Source organism: Leucopleurus acutus (genome assembly GCF_964270905.1).
Source record: "Leucopleurus acutus genome assembly, chromosome: 3".
NCBI lineage: Eukaryota > Metazoa > Chordata > Mammalia > Artiodactyla > Delphinidae > Leucopleurus > Leucopleurus acutus.
In genome coordinates, this window is record NC_139145.1 from 5828006 (window position 1) to 5844332 (window position 16327).

General features: G+C 60.8%; 1 protein-coding gene across 1 annotated transcript; it reads left to right on the plus strand.

Moving 5' to 3' along the window:
- Nucleotides 1-1267: 1267 nt before the first annotated feature.
- On the plus strand, nucleotides 1268-16095 carry CAMSAP3 (calmodulin regulated spectrin associated protein family member 3). The gene is made up of 17 exons (XM_082837461.1): nucleotides 1268-1513; nucleotides 6952-7205; nucleotides 7524-7646; nucleotides 7730-7825; nucleotides 9200-9338; nucleotides 9949-10088; nucleotides 10174-10267; nucleotides 10347-10401; nucleotides 10552-10625; nucleotides 10937-11006; nucleotides 11092-12523; nucleotides 13697-13836; nucleotides 13917-14224; nucleotides 14581-14680; nucleotides 15167-15279; nucleotides 15358-15476; nucleotides 15565-16095. The coding sequence occupies exons 1-17, from the start codon at nucleotides 1366-1368 to the stop codon at nucleotides 15868-15870; spliced, it is 3711 nt and encodes a 1236-aa protein (XP_082693587.1). The 5' UTR covers nucleotides 1268-1365; the 3' UTR covers nucleotides 15871-16095.
- Nucleotides 16096-16327: the final 232 nt, after the last annotated feature.

Consider the following 16327-nt stretch of genomic DNA (forward strand, 5'->3'; position numbering starts at 1 on the left):
TGTATACAAATATCTGCGTTCACACACGCACAAATATATTCTCTCTCACACACACACCCCTTCATACTGCCGTACACAGTCAAGCTCATACCACACATAGATTTGCTCACACAAATATGCAGTTCCTAGATAAATAGGCACACTTGCAGTCTCATAGATGCATCCAGAAATGGACATTCTTCTACAGTTATACCCACTTCCACTGTTTACGCACCCTGTCTCACCACCTTATCTCACACCATATACCCAAACACAGTCACCCACAAATACACGCACATGTAAATACACATATATGAGCAAAACACATTCCACAATCGCTACCCCCATACACACACCCGTGTGCACACAATCATACTCATAGACTCATATACAAACGCACTTAGATACAAATACATCATCCTCATTTACACACAATTGGAGCCCAGCCCCCAACAAATTCTGTTGATACCACAAATGCACACACAGACATTTGCAAATATACCCAGTAACAGCCATTCAACCACACTCACAGATACAAGCTGTCACACTCCTGCATAATTACACACACTCTCAATTTGTCGCACATACTCCTTCATTGACATTCATCACACCCTGACACAAAAGAGATGTACATTTAGATGCTCACAAATAGGAAAACTCACAAATGCACTGACAAAACACAAATACACACACACTCCTGAATCCTCAGGACACCAACACCTACACAACACAGATCCTTGTACACACAACACACATGAAAAACAAGGGCGCGCGCGTTGTCACATTCGCACAGATACGGACACGCAGACACCCTCAAACACATTCCACACCCTCCTTTCACCACCCAAACACGTCCAGAGATGCACACACTGATGCGAATACAGACACACCTTCTTGGACGCTCACAAGACACAATGAGAAACAGGTGCACACACGCGCGCGCTGCCTCCAGGCCGGGAATGACAAGCTCACACTCACATCTAAGGAAACACAGTTGGGCAGGCACACACACCCGCAAGCAGAGAGGGTCCCTCACCCTCCCCAGCGCGCGCGCACACACAGGCGCGCGCGCGCACACACACTCCTCCGCAGCCTCCCCCGCCACCACCGCAGTCTGGGCCCGCCCCACCCTGCGGCGGCGAGGGGCCGGGAGAGGCGAGGGGACAGGGTCGGGGGCCAGGCCCGGGGGCGGGGCACACCTGGGCTCCGCCCCGGGGCGGGGCCGACGCAGCGTCGTGAGCGCGATCGGCCGCACCTGGCTCGCCTGCGGCCGCGGCGGTGACGGTGGTGGTGACGGCGGGCCCGGCCAGGGTGCTAGCGCGGCGCAGCCCAGCCCAGCTCAGCCGGAGCGAGCGCGGAGCCGGTGCCCGCAGCCCCGGCGCCGCCATGGTGGAGGCGGCGCCCCCCGGGCCCGGGCCGCTGCGGAGGACCTTCCTTGTGCCCGAGATCAAATCGCTGGACCAGTACGATTTCTCGCGGGCCAAGGCGGCGGCCAGCCTGGCGTGGGTGCTGCGGGCCGCGTTCGGGGGCGCAGGTACCAGGCCGGGGGAGAGGGGGCGGCAGGTGCGGGGGGCGGGGCGCCGCGCCGGGGAGGCCGGGGCCGTGGGAACAATAGCGCCGGTCGCCGGGGGTCCCCGGGCCCGGGCCCCTGCGCGCCGGGCCTCTGGGCTTCCTGCTCGGCTCAGGCGGTGGACTTTGCCCGGCCGGCTGCGGGAGCGCGGTGGGGGTGGGGCCGGCGGCCCAGCTCCGCGCCGGGACCCGGGCGTCCCGGACCCCAGGTGACCCGGGCAGGGTCTGCGGGCCGAGTGTTGTCTCCCACTGCGGGCCTCGCCTGGCTGCCCTCCCCCCCTTTACACACACATCGTGCGCCCGCGAGGACCCCCGCCCCCGTCCAGCCCGGACGCACACCCCGCGTCGGCCCTGCCTGCTCTAGGGGCGGTGAGGGGAGCGGGAAGCCCCTGTTTCGCCTCCACTGCCCCGGCCGGCGGCTGGCAGCTGTGACTTATTGCCCCATTTTGCTTAGGAGGCGGGCGAGCCCAGCAGAAGGGAAATGGCTTTTCCAAGATCGCCGGGGGTGGGGGCCCAGGTGCAGGGCCTTCTCCCACTTCCTCCCCCCGGTTCACGTGTGTGAAGAACTCAGGCCACCCCACCGGGGAGGATGCGAATGGGTCCCTAGGATTTGCGGCCCAGGGAAGGCTCAGTAATGGCCCCATGCCAGAGCTGAGAGACAGGGCCCGGCCATGGGGAAGACGAGTTAATTAAGGTCTGGGCCTTCTGGGGGGACGCCCTGCCCTCCCACTGGTCCTGCCCACTGGTCTTGGCACCAGCTGAGCACAGCCCATCATACCTTCAGTGGCCTTCCCAGAACAACCAGTTCTGGGTGTGGGTCTTGGTGACAGCTGTCCGGCTCCTGGTTCCGCCTGAGCCTGTCTTTCTCCCAGTCTCTTTCCCTGCACCCTCCCAAGCAGGGCCCACTCTGGGGCTCACCGCCCACAGGGATCTGCTTGAGAAAGGGGGTGGGGGGTGGGGGGATGGTTGGCGGGGAGAGACCCAGGTCTGCCCCAGCCCCTCGCATCCCAGGTTATGAGGCCACAGAGGACTCAACTTTGGGAATCAGAATTGGCTTTGAGTCCCACGCTCCACCAGAATGTGGACGAATTAACCCAATTCTCTAAGCTTCTGTTTAGTCCTCTATAAAAGAAGGCATTTGTGCACTTTGTTATCCATTTCACAAATGTCTGCGGGGCACCCACTAAGTACCAGGGCAGTGCTGGGGTGATTGGGGTCCCAGTTCCTCCTCTCACAAGGTGAGAGAGACTGACCACAGGATTATTCTGTTTCTGGCGCACAAGTACACACTAAGTGGATGTTGCTATTCCTGCTGCCGTGACCAGTGGTATTTTTATTAACGATAATATTATTCATCATCTGGTCAGGGGACAGAAGAGAAATTACTGTACCATTTCCCAGAAAGAAAAGTCAGGTCCCTGGGGGACGCCCTGACTCACCCGGTTCTGTTCTCACTGACCCAGCTCCCCTGCGTTGTGTGACATCCTTCCCGAAGGTCACGTTGAATCTGCCCCCCCACCCACATTCTCTAAACAGAGGGGGACTGAGGAACGTGGGACCCCAGGCTCTGAGCGGGAAGTGGGGAGCAGAGCCCTGCTTGGTTCATGGACTCTGGGACTCTTTACTGATGCCTGTTGGGTGCCAGTCCAGTGCTGGGTGCTCAGGATGGAGCGAGGGGGATGAGACTTGAAACCAGATCATTGCTGCTTCGAGTGATAAAGTCGGTGATGTCCAGTTAATGTCAAGGCGTGCTGAGGGCCTTCCAGCGAGCAGGCTGGGGGAGGAAAATCCCTGAAATCTTCCAGGGAGGGGAGGAGAAAGGAAGGCTCCCAAGAGGAGGGAGCATTTGAACCTTGAAGGGTGTGTAGGAGTTTGCCAGGGGGAGGAGACCAACAGCGAGTTCTCCAATCAGAGTGTACAGGTCCCAGTGGTGGCCAGGAGTGGCCAGGGAGATGAGGGAGTCTGGTGCAAGTGATGAGGGCCTCTCAGGCCATGGATGGGGAATCTGAGGGCCCTGGGGAGACATGGAAGGTGTTTGGGGACTGACCAGATGAGATCAGATATGCAGTTGCCCCGGGGGAATAACGGCTGGGGGAAGGGGTAGTTCTGATGGCCCCAGGGTACAGGCCTGAAGAGGCTGGGCAGGAATGCAGGCTAGTGGGCTCCACAGAACTCAAGCTCAGAGATAAGGAAGGATGGCATCTTTATGCAAGTCTGGGAAACACCACATGCAGTCCCTTAGGCCGCCAGAACCTCCAGGTGATGCTTAGGGAACTAGGGTCCCATCGGCTTTGCCCTTTACTATCTCTGTGATCTTGGCCAAGTCATCTTAGCTCTCTGGGCCTCGGTTTTCTTATCTGTACAACAGATAAGAATAAGTCTCGGAATAATTCAACGAGCAAATGCACACAAGGCGGCAGCGGCAGTGGTGGTCCAAGGGCTAGCTGCGCTTTAGCTGTGCTGTCCAGTGTGGTGGCCACAAGCAGCATCTGGCCAGTCTGAATTGTGAGGTGCTATACATGTAAAATACACAGTGGCTTTGGAAGCCTTTGTACCAAAAAAAAAAAAGTGAAATATCTCGTTAATAACGTTTTTATGTTGATGACATGTTGAAACGATAATATTTTGGGTATATATAGGGTGAAATATATTACTAAGTTAGTTACTTGTTGCTACTTTTTTAATGTAGTGACTATAAAATTTTAAACTTCCTGTGTGGCTCACATTCTATTCCTATCGGACAGGACTGCTCTACAGTAAATGGTCAATAGAACACTTTATAGTATAGAGCGGTGGATCTCAACCAAAGATGAGTTTGTCACTTAAGGGACATTTGGCAGTGTCTGGAAACATTTCTGGTTGTTGCTACTTGAAAGGACAGTGCTCTTGCCATCTAGTGAGGAGAGACCAGGGATTCTGCTAAATATCTTAACAATGCACAGGACAGCACCCGCCTGCCCCAATTCCCCACACCTCAGCCCCACTAAACACAAAATTATCCAGCCCCCAATGCCAAGTGTGCCGAGGTGGAGACAGACTGGTGTAAAGTAAGGACTTGATAAACATTAGCTATCGGTAGCTCTAGCTCAAGTTGTCATCTTCAAGGCCCTGACAAGCCCTGCAGGAAAGAAACTTTAATTTTGCTGATGGGACCAGGAAGCAACCGGGCGCTGGAGAGAGGGGGAGGAGGGGAGGAGGGTTTGGCTTCAGGGGATGCCAGGAGCTGAAACCAGATGACTGATTGGATGTTGGAGCCGGGAGAGAGAAGGAGAGATGGTGATCTGTCTCTTGCTGTGATGGGGACAGAGAGAAGGAGCACGTTTGGAGTAAGACGCTGAGCATGATGGGCGATGCCTGGGCTGTGGCAGGTGGCAGTGTTCAGATGGCCATGGAAGCCATCATAGTAGCGGGGGCAAGTCCATTGACAGGGCTGCTCAGACAGAGCTGTTGGGAGCCCAGCATCAAAGAGGCATGTCAGGAGGTGGCCTGGCTTGAGTGGTGGGAGAGAGAGAAAAAGATGCCAGGGGGAGGAAGTTTTCTGGAAGAAGGAGGTACTCGGCAGAGAGCCCAGGCAAGATAGTGGGCATTGGAAGGCCACTGCTGGCCTTGGGGAGGCCGGGAGCTAGGAGGGCAAGGGCAGATCAGGGAGGTTGGGACAGGGGAAGGGTGGAAGGAAAGAAAACCTGGAGAACTCTTTTTTTTTTTTAATTGAAGTGTAGTTAATTTACAATGTGTTAGTTTCAAGGGTACAGCAAAGTGATTCAGTTATACACACACATATATATATACTTTTTCAGATTCTTTTCCAGTATAGGTTATTACAAGATAATGAGTATAGTTCCCTGTGCTATACAGTAGGTCCTTGTTGCTTACCTGTTTTATACATGGTAGTGTATATATGTTAATCCCAAACTCCTAATTTATCTCCCCTGCCCATCATTTTTGTTTACCCTAAGTTTGTTTTCTATGTCTGTGGGTCTATTTCTGTTTTGTAAATAAGTTCATTTGTATCATCTCTTTTAGATTCCACATATAAGTGATATCATATGATATTTGTCCTTGACTGACTTCACATAATATGATAATCTCTAGGTCTGGAGAACTGTTCTTTCAAGGGGCAGAGAGATGGCCCAACTCTACATGGGGTTTGGGTATTAAGTAGGAAGGTCAAGTGTGAGTTTGGGGGTGGGGAAGGAGTGGGGGGGTGGGGCAGGGAGGGGCTGAAAGCCAGGGTGCCTGGGTCCTTGTAGGTGAGGGTAGGGGCCTCTGGAGAGCATCGCTGTGAATTCAGGCACCTGAGGAAGGCCTGGTACGACACATTCAAATGTTTTTAAGCAGTAGAATCCTGCCCCTTTCCATCCTTTCAAACACGCAGAAGCCCAGTATACAAAGCAGCAGCTCTGACTGGGATGAGTTGGGGCCTCCCTGGAAGACCCATGAGGGCACATCCAACCGCCTTGGCCTCGGCTGCCTCCTGTCTACCTCCCAGATCTTCCTGGCGGCTTATTCTGATCTTTCTCCTCCCCACCCTTGGGTCCCACTTGGTTGGGGCTCTGCCACCCCTCCTCCCTCCACATGCGGCTTCCTCAAGCCTCTTCCTACCCTGCCCCTCTCTTTCAGGGTTTTTGTGGCTGCCTCTAAGCTCCAGCCCCTCCTGTACCCCCATCTCAGCCACCACCCTCTTTCTCTTGCCTTCCGCCTCCCTCTGTCTCTCTTCCCCCTCACTCCCAATGGGGCCCTGGGTGCCACTCCCCCTTCCCCTTCAGTCACCAAGTTCAGGCCATTCACCCGCCCCCCACAAAGTATTTGCAGTCTGTCCCCCTCCCCCATTGCATGTCCTGTCATCCCACCCCCTGCTTAAGGCCTGGGTTTGAATCCCAGTCCAGAGCTGTGTGGCCTTCTTGGTGCCTAGGTTTCCTCATCTGTAAAGCGGAGTTACCACGTGTGCCCTGGCTGCTTCTTCCTAGGGTTGCCTTAAGGCAAAGCGAGTCCGCTGGGGTGGTGTAGGGCACCCAGGGAGATCGATTAAGTCACACTGCCGTGCAGTCCTTAGGTGAGGGCGAGAGGGGAGGCTACAAGACCCCGCCCATCTGGCCTCCGCCCCCTCTCCTCAGGGTCCAAGAGCCCGCCATCTCCCGAGGCACGTGCTCTCTCCCACCTCCTCGCCTTTGTATGCAGACCCCCTGCCTGGAACACCGTCACCCCTTCCTCTGGCAAACTCCCCCACACCTGCACCTCGTGTCTCAGGCCAGGTGCCCTATTTTCCCGTCCCGGTGCCATCCTCCCTGGTCCAGACCCGCAACGACCCCCCCCATAATTGGGTCCATGTAATTGTATGTATGCGGAGGGGTTATGTCCGGTGGCCCTGACCCGCCATGATCCACCCCCCCCTCGCCCCGGCAGAGCATGTGCCCTCGGAGCTGTGGGAGCCCTTCTACACCGACCAGTATGCACAGGAGCACGTGAAGCCCCCGGTGACGCGGCTGCTGCTCTCGGCTGAGCTCTACTGCCGGGCCTGGCGCCAGGCGCTGCCGCAGCTCGAGACGCCCCCCAGCCCCTCTGCGCTACTGGCCCTGCTGGCGCGGAGGGGCATGGTGCCCGCGCTGCCCGAGCGCCCGGTGCAGGAGGCCGACCTGAGGCACCAGCCTATCCTCATGGTAGGCCACGCCCCTACCTCGTTAGGTCCCGCCCACCAGGCCTGGCTCCTCCCCTCATGGCTGCTCCCACCAGGCCAGGCTCCGCCTGCCAAGCCAGGCGCCTCCTGCCAAGCCTGGCGCCTCCCAAAAGGCGCTAACTCTGGCTCCTGAGGACTTGCCTACCCGGCCCACCAGATCCCTAAGGCCTAGTTTGTGACCTCAAAGCTTGGACTGCCTCCCAAGCCCCTCCCACTTCGAGCCCCTCCCACCTCCAGGTTCTTCCTCTTTCTTCTCCCTGGGAGGCGCTCTGGTCTCACCCTGCAGCTCTTGCCTCCACAGGGAGCCCACCTAGCTGTCATTGATGCCCTCATGGTTGCCTTCGCCTTCGAGTGGACAAAGACACTGCCTGGTCCCTTGGCCCTGGCCAGCTTGGAGCACAAGCTCCTTTTCTGGGTGGACACGGTAGGTGGGGCTTGGGCCAAGGTGGGCTGGTGGGGGCCAGGATCACCCAGTGACTGGAGCACTGACCTCTCCCTGCTCCCCAGACCATCCGGCGGCTGCAGGAGAAGACAGAGCAGGAAGCTGCCCAGAGGGCATCTCCCGCGGCCCCTGCCGATGGCGTGGCCCCAGCGCAGGCTTCGGTGAGCCTGGGGCGATGGATGGAAGGAAGGGCGGCCCCTCGAGGGCTGGGTGGGCAGGTTGGAGCTGTGCCTCGAGGCCGTTCCTGCACTGGGGGGGCTGGAGGTGACTCTCTCTCTCTGCCCTCTCCCCTCTGCCGCCCCTGCCACTCTCCTCTCTGCCTCTCTGGCATCAGTGTCCCACACGCTGGTACTGGAAGCTGGTTCCTGTAAGTGGGGCTCTCTCTCTGCCCCGTCTGCCTGCCCTGCTTGTCGCTGTCTGTGTGTCTGTTTCTGCCTGCCTGTCCTGCTCCCTCTCCTGTCTCTCCCCAGATATGAGCAAAGGAAGTAGGACCCCAGCCCTGGGGGCACAGAGGGAAACCCTTTGGGAACCAAGGGAAGGGGGGAATCTCTGCTGTTCCTGAAAGGACAGACTTCTCCCCGGTACATGACTCACCTCCCAGTAATCAAGAGGCTTGTCCACTTGAGCCAAGGTGGGGAGAGGGAGGACCCCAGCCCATCAGACACATGGATCCTGACCCCAACAGGAAGGGCACATGGAGAAGACCCCTCTAGCCAAGAGAAAGATCCTCAAACCCAAAAGAGGGTAGAAGAACCTTCCCGAGACTCCAGCTTCCCTAAGGACAGCTCCCTGCTCTCAGTTTTGGGGGCAGTGGGGTGTCCATCCCTGAAGTACAAGGGGAAAGTGACCACTGCAGGTGTCGGGGGGAGGTTTTGGGCTGAAGTCCCTGCCTTTGCTCACTTCAGGGTCTCCTTCCCCCCACACTAGGGCCTGGGTTGGGGGTTCCTCTCCTGCCTTCCTGCTTCCTCTGCATCCCCTCCCCCAGCTGGGACCTGGGTCTTGTGTTAGGGGGAGAGGATTCCCTGCATGAGTGGCTGCTCTGTGGGGTCCCTCCTGGCTGGGAGGAGCTGGGGTCCCCAAAGCCGGCCAGGGCGCAGTCAGGGAGCTGGATGGCCAGGGCTCAGGACAGGGGTCAGGGCTGTCTCCTCCCCCGCCGGAGGTGTGCTTGGGGGCCCAGCAAGTCAGCACCCCTCCCGCCCCGCTGACAGCTGCTCCTCTCCCCCCAGCACGCAATTGCCTTCTGTTTGAAGGAGTCGGGGAGCAAACCCCCCATGGTAACGTATCCCCCACCCCAGGGTCCCAGGAGTCCCTGTCCCCAGCCCCCGCTGCTGGCCTGGCTGCTCGCAGACACCTCCTCTGCCTCTTGCTGCTGCCCTTCCCCTGCTCCAGGCTGGCCCCCCCCACTCTGGCTCTGGGACCCCCGGCTTCACGCCCCCTCGTGGCGGAAACCCCAGGCCTCCCCGCCCAGCCTGCATGACTGCTGACCTCGGAGGGGGCCAGCTTGACCTCTGACCTGACCCGGCTCCCACCCACAGATCCGATATCGCAAGGACCGCGCTGTGGCCCGACGCGCCCCCTGCTTTCCGACCGTGACCAGCCTCCAGGACCTGGCAAGTGGGGCTGCGCTGGCCGCCACGATCCACTGCTACTGTCCCCAGCTCTTGCGACTCGAGGGTGAGTGAATGTGCCTGAGCCAGACCCCGTCCTTGCAAGCCTGGCACCCAGGCATTGGCGTCTGTCCCCAGAGTAGTGCAGCGATTGTAAGTGCAGCTCCCAGAATTGGCAGACCTGGGTTTGAAGCCCTCTCTTCCCGTAATGAGCTGTGTGACCTTGCACAAGTGTCTAAACCTCTCTGTGCTTTCTATAATTCACTCCTGCAGCAGATACCGATAGAGTACAAACTGCCAGGTCCTGTTTTAGGTGCCAGAGCTCCAGCCAGAACGATACAGACCCGTTCCTGACCTCAGGCGGCTCACATCCTAGTTGGGAGAGAAAGACAATAAGTTCATCGAGAGGAATATTCCGGATGTTAGGTGCTCTGAAGGGCACTGGGTAGTCAGGATAAGCTTTCTGAGTTGAGTTCTTGGGGAACTAGCACTCCAGGTGGTGGGAACAGCAGATGCAAAGGCCTGAGGAACAGCTTGTCACGGTACACACCTTGTGAAGGGGGCCTAGCCTGGCTCGTCAGAGGTCCTCTGTGCATGTTGGCTGCTGGGTCCCCGCTTCCCCGGGGCCCCATCCTCCTTCCCTCAGAGCTGGGGACGCAGGCATCCTGTCCTTACAGAGGTGTGCCTCAAGGACCCCATGTCTGTGGCGGACAGCCTGTACAACCTCCAGCTGGTGCAGGATTTCTGCGCCTCCCGCCTTCCTCGGGGCTGCCCGCTCTCTCTCGAGGACCTGCTTTATGTCCCACCGCCCCTCAAGGTAAGGCCATCTCGGGGCCTTGTGGGCAGAGGGGGTGTGTCGGGGGCCGTGCGCCTGGTTGGCTGACCCTGCTTTCCACCTCCAGATCAACCTGATGGTGCTGCTAGCGGAGTTGTTCATGTGCTTCGAGGTGCTGAAACCCGACTTCGTGCAGGTCAAGGATCTGCCTGATGGTCACGGTGAGGCCCGACCCTGGGTCCGGGGGGCATGGGGGCAGGGGAGGCCAAGCCCTGCCTGACCCTCCGCTCTGTGCTGCAGCTGCCTCCCACAGGGCCACGGAGGCCTCCCCACCTCAGAACAACAGCGGCAGCAGGTACCACTCCCCTGCTGGGTTGAGACTACACAGCCACAATGGGCTCCTCCCCCTGCGGGGACGGGGAAGGGAGATGATCTGGTCTCCACTCCTAGGAGGGGCGAGGGAGGGGGAGAGGGGGCCCCTCGGCTGACGCGCATCTCTTGGCAGTTCTCCTGTCTTCAACTTCCGCCATCCACTCCTGTCATCTGGCGGCCCCCAGTCCCCACTCCGAGGATCCACAGGTGAGGGCAGGGAGATGGCTTGTCACTGGAGACCCCCATCCAAAGACCACCCCAGCTGACCTCATGTTGTCCCTCTAGACCCCTCCATTGGGTCTCTCTGGCACCCGAATGACTCCTTGGTGACACTCATTGTCCCCCCAGTGACCTCCCCAGTGGCTCAACAGGACCCCGTAGTGACACCACCCACAGTTATCCATCCGCATAATGACCCATCAGTGACTCACCCATTGACAACCCGTGGCTGACGCCACCCAGGGTCCCCATTGACCCCCCGAGTGAGCACTGAGTGACCACTCACTGCCCCTCCCCAGGCTCGCTGAAGTCCTCCCCGTCCATGTCCCACGTGGAGGCCCTCGGCAAAGCGTGGAACCGTCAGCTCAGGTGAGCGCATCGCAAGGGCCCGGGCAGTGGAGCGGGTGGGGCCCAGGCTTGTCCCAGGGGCTGACCCCTCCCTCCGGCCGCCCAGCCGTCCCCTTTCCCAGGCCGTGTCGTTCAGCACTCCCTTTGGCCTGGACAGCGACGTGGATGTTGTCATGGGAGACCCCGTCCTACTCCGCTCCGTCAGCTCAGACAGCCTGGGTCCCCCGCGCTCTGTGCCAGCCCGGACCCCCACCCAACCAGCCCCGGAGACTGGCGACCTGCCTACCATCGAGGAGGCCCTGCAGATCATCCACAGTGCCGAGCCCCGGCTGCTCCCAGATGGGGCTGCCGACGGCAGCTTCTACCTCCACTCTCCCGAGGGGTCCTCCAAACTGCCACTGGCTTCCCCCTACCCACCCGACGGGCCCACCAAAGCACCCACCTACTCGCCCCACCCCGAGGGCCTCTCGAAACCGTCTCCCTGCCCAGTGGGGGAGGTATCGAAACCGCCAGCCCTGTCTGAGGGCTCCCCGAAGGCGGCGGCTTCATCCCCAGTGGCCAGCAACTCTGAAGTGAAGATGACCAGCTTTGCTGAACGCAAGAAGCAGCTGGTGAAGGCCGAGGCTGAGGCAGGGTCCCCGGCAGCCACCCCAGTGGCACCAGAGGCCCTGAGCTCAGAGATGAGTGAGCTTGGAGCCCGGCTAGAGGAGAAACGCCGGGCCATAGAGGCTCAGAAGCGACGGATCGAGGCCATCTTTGCCAAGCACCGCCAGCGACTGGGCAAGAGCGCATTCCTGCAGGTGCAGCCGCGGGAGGCCGGCGGGGAAGCAGAGGTGGAGCCGGGCCTGGCCCCTGGTGGGGAGCGGCCGGCAGGCGAGGGCCAGGGTGAGCCGTCGCCACGGCCAAAGGCAGTGACCTTCTCGCCGGAACTGGGCCCGGTGCCCCCCGAAGGGCTGGGGGACTATAACCGGGCGGTCAGCAAGCTGAGTGCAGCGCTGAGCTCGCTGCAACGGGACATGCAGAGGCTCACGGACCAGCAGCAGCGCCTCCTGGCCCCGCCAGAGCCCTCTGGGCCTGCCCCGCCTCCCGCAGCATGGGTCATCCCTGGTCCCACGACGGGCCCCAAAGCCGCGTCCCCCAGCCCCGCCCGGCGTGCTCCAGCTGCCCGGCGCAGCCCCGGGCCTGGCCCCAGCCCCACCCCCCGGAGCCCGAAGCACGCGCGGCCGGCGGAGCTGCGGCTAGCACCCCTGACGAGGGTGCTCACGCCTCCCCACGATGTGGACAGCCTCCCCCACCTGCGCAAGTTCTCGCCGAGCCAGGTGCCCATGCAGACACGCTCCTCTATCCTTCTGGCGGAGGGGCCGCCTCCCGAGGAGCCTGCGGCCCGGCCTGCCCTCGTCGAGATCCCGCTGAGCAGCCTGGAAGAGCCCACGGCTGAGGATGACGGAGATGGGAGCCCCCCTGGTGCTGAGGATTCCTTAGAAGAAGAGGCATCTTCAGAGGGAGAGCCCCGGACCGGGCTGGGATTCTTCTATAAGGTGAGTCACCTGAGCAGGTGGGGGAGGGGCCAGGTGGGTAGATGGGTGGATGGTCAGGGATGGGTGGGCGGGTGGGTAGACAGGCAGTCGCATGGATAGGGCTTTCCCAATGGATGGACAAACAGATGGAACTGGGGGGGATGGGGAACAGAGGTGGACGGGTGGTTAGCCAGGTGGCAGCGGCAGACAGACAAGGTGTGTATGTCCAGATGGACACATAGATGGGGTGGGTGGACAGACAGAGGGAGAACAGGTAGTAGACAGTTGGACAGGGCTGGGCGGATGGATGGATGGGTGGGTGACGGACAGATGGACAGGAGTGGGTTTAGACAGATGGGGCTAGGGTCCTCTATGGTATCCCCTCCCTCCTGCTCCCTCCTTCATCCCCTACCGGCTCCCCTTCCTGACTCTTCCATATCCAATCACTCTTCTTCCTGTTGGCCTCCCCAGCCTGGGCCACCACCTCTTACCTGGACACCAGCAGTCATGTCCTGATTGGTCTCCACTGCCCACCCCTCACCACACACCAATCCCTGGCCATTTTCAACTGAGCGGTCAGCAAAATTTATTTAAAATGTAAATTGGACCTTGTCACCCCCTTATTTCAAACCCTTCTGTAGGTCCTCTTTGCTCTTAGAATAGGTCTTTCCCATGGCTGTAGGCTCTGCTTGCCCCTGACCTCATCCTATGGCATCCTCCCCAGCTCTGCATCCCAGCCACACTGGCCTCCCTGCTGTTCCACACCTGCTAGGCTTGTTCTGGCCTCAGGGCCTTTGCACTTGCTATTCCCGCTGCCCGGAATGCTCTCCTCACCGCTCACCCCCACCCACTTCAGTCCTCATCATCATTCTCCGAGGTTGCTTCCTCTGGGAGGCCCCTCTCGGTGTCCCCAGGCCAGGATAGGTCCCTCCCCACAGTGTAGACTGACAGCAGCCTCTGCTGGTGTTCACCAATGTTGGTGTGACACCTGATTGCCTTCCTCGCTGGGTTAAGCGCTTGGTGTGCCCAGAACCCAGCATGGGGCTGTGCTACAGCAGGTGCCCACCAAGTGCCTTCAGACCAATTACACACACTCAAGGACAGGCGAGCGGCTGGCAGGCTGGGTCGACACAAAGTCAGACTCCAGCCGAACCAGGGGAGGGACAGCCAGCTACACTTGGTGCCTGCCCCCAGGATGAAGACAAGCCCGAGGACGAGATGGCCCAGAAGAGGGCCAGCCTGCTGGAGCGTCAGCAGCGGCGGGTGGAGGACGCACGGCGGCGGAAACAGTGGCAGGAGGCCGAGAAGGAGCAGCGGAGGGAGGAGGCTGCGAGGTGAGGCTGGACCCAGCCTGGGGAGTCTCCCGCCACTGGCGTCCCCACAACCTGACTGCTTCGATCCCCTCAATCTGCAGGCTGGCCCAGGAGGAAGCAGCCCCCGGGCCCCCGGCCCCCGCAGCTCCTGCGGCTCCTGCCTCAACTGCAGCCCCTGCCACCCGGGCCCCAGCCGAGGAGGAGGTGGGCCCCCGGCGGGGGGAGTTCACGCGGCTCGAGTATGAACGCCGGGCCCAGCTGAAGCTGATGGATGACCTCGACAAGGTGCTGCGGCCCCGGGCGATGGGGAGCGGGGGGCCGGGCCGGGGCGGTCGGAGGGCCCCCCGGCCACGCTCCGGTTGCTGTGATGACTCGGCCCTGGCGCGAAGCACAGCCCGTGGCCTGCTGGGTGAGGCCCCCGTGGGTGTGTGGGGCGGGCGGTGCAGGGCACATCCGCAGGGCCGAAGCATGGGCTCCCAGGGGTCAAGGCTTCCACAAGGATGTGGGGCTGCAGCGGGGTAAGGGCCGTGGGCAGAGCTGGCCTGGGGTTCTCTCCACGGCTCAACAGGTGAAGGGCCGCTTCCCACAGCCTGGCATGGTGGGGTGAGGTGGGGAGGTCATTCTCCAGCGAGGCTGCGCAGGGCGAGGGTCTTGGACAGGGCTGACCGCACATTCCCTCACCAGCCGGCCAACTAAGGTCCCCTGGGCATATGTGGAGGTAAGGGGACTTCAGGTGGGGCCTGACCTGACACCCTCTGCTGCCAGGCTCTCGGCTCAGCAAAGTCTACTCCCAGTCCACCCTGTCTCTGTCCACTGTGGCCAACGAGGCGCCCAATAACCTCGGCGTGAAGAGGCCCACGTCTCGGTGAGTTTAGCCTGGGCGGGCAGGTGTTTGTGTTCCAGGTGGCCTCTCAGAGAGAAAGGAGAGGAGAGGAGAGAGGGAGGGAGGAGAGAGGGAGAGGGAGGGGGAGGGAGAGCGAGAGCGAGAGCGAGAGCGAGAGCGAGAGCGAGAGCGAGAGCGAGAGCGAGAGAGAGAGAGAGAGAGAGAGAGAGAGAGAGAGAGAGAGAGAGAGAGAGAGAGAGAGAGGACAGGGAGAGGGAGCCTTAGGAGGGTGATATGGCACGAGGGTGTGCATCTGCCACCAAAGATGCAAGGCTGCACACCTGAGACGGGTGGTTCAATGTGCCCGGGGCCGGAAGAGGGCCCTGTGTGGACTTGGGAGCCCAGATGATGTCAGTGGATGCGTCCTGCCTGCTGGGCTGTGTCCTGGGCTCGCCCTTCCCGGGTCCCACCGCACACTGATTGGGAGGCTCCGTCCACCGCTGACCCGACCCCACCCCTCCCCCGCAGGGCTCCATCTCCATCCAGCCTCATGTCCCCAAGCCGCCTGCCTGGCAGCCGAGAACGTGAGTGGGAGAACGGCAGCAACGCCTCCTCCCCGGCCTCAGTGCCTGAGTACACGGGTAGGTGGGACTTCCGGGGGTGAGCACCGGGCCCCACCGGCGCCCCCGGTCGTCCCTGCTGACCGCCCCGCCCCCTAGGTCCGCGGCTGTACAAGGAGCCGAGCGCCAAGTCCAACAAGTTCATCATCCACAACGCCCTGTCGCACTGCTGCCTGGCGGGCAAGGTGAACGAGCCGCAGAAGAACCGCATTCTTGAGGTGGGCCTGGGCCGGGGCTGGCGGACTGGCGGCGGGCGGGTCGCAGGGGCCCTGCTGGCCTGGCTAACTGCTTCCGCCCCCCACCCAGGAGATCGAGAAGAGCAAGGCCAACCACTTCCTGATCCTCTTCCGCGACTCAAGCTGCCAGTTCCGGGCCCTGTACACGCTGTCCGGGGAGACGGAGGAGCTGTCGCGGCTGACAGGCTACGGCCCCCGGACGGTCACGCCCGCCATGGTGGAGGGCATCTACAAGTACAACTCGGACCGAAAGCGCTTCACCCAGATCCCCGCCAAGACCATGTCCATGAGTGTGGATGCCTTCACCATCCAGGGGCATCTCTGGCAGAGCAAGAAGCCCACCACTCCCAAGAAGGGCAGCAGCACCCCCAAATAGCCCCGTCCCGGGTGGTCCGCAGGCCGGGCCCCATGTGCTCTGGCCACCGCCCTCCTGGGGGACAGCCCAGAGGACAGTCCATTGGTATGCCCGGGTCCTGTCTGTCCCCCCGTGACCTCGCCTGGGTGGGGCTGGAGTCCCCACCCCCTTACTTTGGTCCCATCCTGCTGTGGGGGCTGAGCTGGGAGGTTCAGGGACTCAGGGCTCAGCTCAGTCCCCCGTCTGTCCTCCCCACCTTCTCGAATAAAGTAATTTAAAGAGAGCTCGACTGAGGCTGGCTGGGGTGCCTGGGGACATCTCTGCCCGAGACGGTTTCCCATACTCGCCGGCTGTTCCCTGCCTCCCGTTCCCTCTTGAACTTGCTCCAGCCTCTCCTCTGCCCCCTTGACACGACCCGGCCCCCAGGGCCCCGTGGCCGCTTCCCAGCTGCCTCTTAACTGACTTCCTGGGCACCTGA